Here is a 3,886-nt window from a genome sequence, read left to right on the forward strand (position 1 = left end):
CCTGAAGAGGGAGAAAGCTTTTGCTTCTAGTGACTCCATGATCTTTCTCTTTACCACATCAGACCAAGCTTTTCAGCTCCTAACCCATTTGTTGTACAGTGACTACATTTGTTGCGCACATTCATGACCCGACAGGAGGAAATCTATTGGTTTGGTGACCTCATAACTTTCTTCTAGCACCACCATCAGACCAAACTGAGAACAAGATATCTTGAAAAGTAATGGCTTAATTTCTTAGTAATATCTTATGAAGTAAGTATCATAAGATGTGCTCACCCATCAGGCCTGTTAGTCGTGCAGTCACAAATCTGTGAATATTCATGATACCTAGAGGGGGGTGACCCCATGACCTTTCCTCTATGCAACCATATGGATTTATAGCTTGGGTCTATTGACTGGCAATATTGCAAATCTTGTTTCTTCCATCTACCCAGTAAGATGTTTCATGTGAAAGTAAGGAAAAGTGGGGAGATTGTTAAGCCTTGACAGAGGTCTGCACTTTACTACATGCATTCTTCTAGTTTTTACTATGTTATTAGGAAGCAAAGTAGAAGCCATTCTGGGGTATTTCCTGCACTAAGACATCCGTTCTGAGACTTGAGTAATGGATGGTTAATCAATGACTTGTTAGCATGTAGTTCCTCATTAGTTTAGGTGCTAATCATTATTATTGCCCCCCCCCCCCCCCCCCCCCCTTAACGGAAGTGTTTCCCATATATAGCAGGGCACAAACAGAACGCAATGAGAAACCCTGGAGGCGTGTTTATGGAAGCAGTATAACTACTATTATGCTTTTCTTGTTTACGTCAAATGGAAAGGTCATCTTCTTCGCCATAAAAAAGGGATTAAACTTTTAGATTGAAAACCAAGGACATTGGGTCTAAATGTTATGAAACCTACTCATAACATCATCACATGATCGGGTAACCTACATTCTAACTCACGTTGCCCCTTAAGACCTCTGGAGGAAAATCCTCATTCACTTTCCCCCTTAATTAAACCCTCTGGATGAAATCGTCATTCTCCCTCAGTGTGCCCCTTAAAACCGGACAAATGCATTTTACTGTCTTTAAATTGACCCTGCTGGTTGTATACCATGGCTGAACCCCTGGGTATACAGTATGTGTGTCTATGTGGAACACCGATGCACACAACAGGAAGTGGTCGCACCTCCTTGTGGGAGCTGATCTGTTAGTCTCCACTTCCTCTCTGCCATACATGTTTATGATGATTGTAACATTTAAATGCATCAGCCAGGCCCAGCTGCAAATTACTGAAAATCAACAAATACACATACTCACTCACACACAAACACACACACACACACACACACACGCACGCGGCACGCACGCACGCACGCGCACACACACACACACACACACACACACACACACACACACACACACACACACACACACACACACACACACACACACACACACACACACACACACACACACACACACACAAACTAAACTACCTCCATTTATCTTTGCTCAACCCTTTATCACGATGGTCCATGAATAAAACCATGTACCACAGAACCACCAACCTAATTTAGCAAATCAAATGAAGGTGCTCCATCTTCCATGTTATTTTAACAGCATCTTAAAGGAGCACGCCAACATTATGGGAAACCGCGCTTATCGATGGCCAAGGAACAAAACCTCCTATCTGAAAAATTCCCCATTTTTGAGAAAGTGTTGTTTTCGTGTTGTTTTCTTGCAGAATGCAAATTTTTAAGGATACCCAATACAATACACTGTTTTTGGACTACAGTATATTACTATATTATGTGTTAACAATACCGACCAGGTATTAGTGCTTTGCAAAGTGCAGATATGAGGTTTTTCGCCACTTTCTTTTTATGCAGATAGGAAGTTTGTTCTTCAGCCATCGTTATTGTCTTCTCCTGAGTCAGACAAGAAGATAGATAACAATTTGCTCAATGTGCGTTCAGTAGAAAACTGTCCGGCAGCAAACTAGCCTAGCTTAGCACAAATTAATGGAAGCGGAGATGGACCACTAGCTTAAAACATAAAACTGGATAGCTTTCTACTGAACACACAAAGAGGAACTTGGTATCTATCTTCTTGTCTGACTCTGGAGAAGATGGTAAGTGCATTTCCCATAATGTTGGCGTGTTCCTTTACAGGTGTTCTGTCTGCAGCCTGGTGGACGACGGGGTGGGGCTGTTTATTAAATAACTTGGAAGATGCACTGAAGAATGGAGGCTGACTAATTAGTTAAAGTAAAACTGTTGTCAAAGCAGAGACCGTCTACATAATTATCATATTGCATGCCAGGTTGTTTATTCCATCTTATCTAGACTATATGTGACCACGACCAGTGCTTTAGCCCACATGTCTCCATTTTCATTTTCCAGATTTTTCCAGATTGTGAAAGTACAGAATGTAAGCTTTCAAATGATGTGTCATACTTTGAAATATGAGAATGTTTTGAATATCATATATTCATTTAAATCTTGTAACTCAGTCTGTTGTCTAAAACACTCAAGGGGAGAAAACGTCTCTCAAAGATGTTCACACTTCAGCTAGTTTGGGGGGGGGGGCGTGGACACTACCCTCACCTGAATGTGTCATCGTTACCGTTAATGACTCTCTCTGTGTGAATGCCTTTACCTGCTCAGTGAATCTGAATCCCAACACGCAGCTCTATTCAGATGCAAAAATAAACCCAGCCCCACCTCTCTTCTGTGTGAGAGCACAACTGTGTTTCAAAATGGCCTTTTTTAAACACAGAATTCTTACAATTAGAGTTATTATATCTGTTCGCTGTTGTACTAAATATGTTCTTCAACTCTCGAACTGTAGTTATATATATATATATATATATATATATAAAAAAAAAAAAAAAAAAAAAACTTTTTTTATTGTGTCTATCTGTCATTTCACCCTGGCGACTTGTAGGCTACATCACAGACTGGGTCACATATACTGTGAGAAGAGCAAGCAACAAGTTCACACACAATTCAGAATTCCAACGGCGCGTGGGTCATGTAGTCTATTCATTTAGTCTTTTCACACAGGTGTGGCTACTAGAGCACGAGTAGAAACAGAGGTTAGACCCACTATTCCCATGGGTTACATTTTAATAACCTCGCAAAAAAAGTTACTTTTTAAAATAAAATAAAACGGACATCATTTTCACACTAGTTTTCTAATAGGTTTTATGAATTAGAATGTCACCTGAGTCTGTGTATCGCGGTCTGGCCAGGTCTCTGAAGTAATAGATGAAATCCAGACAGTTGTCATTGTGTACCTCTCCTTGGAGCAGAGGTCTGAGAGCAGTTCCAGTGCCTTTCGACAAATCTCATCCTCTCGTTCTGCAGGCATTGCTTCCAGCATCCTTCTGACTGGGCGGCCATCCGGCTAGTCCCGCACTACACACTTAACACTTAACAACACACTCGCAAAGCTCACTTGCGCTACCCTCGCTCGTCAAACGCACACCACCGGCAGTGCCAAACGCATCAAGCGCGCAAAAAAAACGGTTGCGCACGACGCATCTGATATTCGTTGCTTGTGAAATAAATGTTGCTGCTTTAGAGCAATGTAATAAAAAAAAAAAACACATACAATCAATTAAAGGCGCGCCACACAAGTCTTCCCTTAGAAAATAAACGTGGTTTGGGTGCGAAAAATAAGTTTTCAATGGGTTTTAGAAATCCGTTGCATCGTTCGCCCTCCTCCTCCTCTCCGTTAATTTAAATCATCCACAATTACAGAGCGCGCAGTTCTCTCTCTCTCTCTCTCTCTCTCTCTCTCTCTCTCTCTCTCTCTCTCTCTCTCTCTCTCTCTCTCTCTCTCTCTCTCTCTCTCTCTCTCTCTCTCCGCTTTCTTTCTCTCTTTCTTGTTTCTCTCTC

At 41.5% G+C, this 3,886-nt stretch overlaps 1 protein-coding gene across 1 annotated transcript in view; it reads right to left on the reverse strand.

Moving 5' to 3' along the window:
• Window positions 1-3,356, reverse strand: part of syt9b (synaptotagmin IXb) — a gene marked incomplete at its 5' end in the record, with an annotated part of 183,171 nt that extends 179,815 nt beyond the window's left edge. Inside the window, 2 exon segments of the mRNA XM_084316129.1 lie at window positions 3,210-3,293; window positions 3,296-3,356. Of these exon segments, the coding sequence (XP_084172255.1) occupies window positions 3,210-3,293; window positions 3,296-3,356 (145 nt within the window).
• Between the last annotated feature and the right edge of the window lie 530 nt (window positions 3,357-3,886).

This window comes from Notolepis coatsorum (assembly GCF_963971535.1).
Source record: "Notolepis coatsorum genome assembly, chromosome: 6".
Taxonomy (NCBI): Eukaryota; Metazoa; Chordata; class Actinopteri; order Aulopiformes; family Paralepididae; genus Notolepis; species Notolepis coatsorum.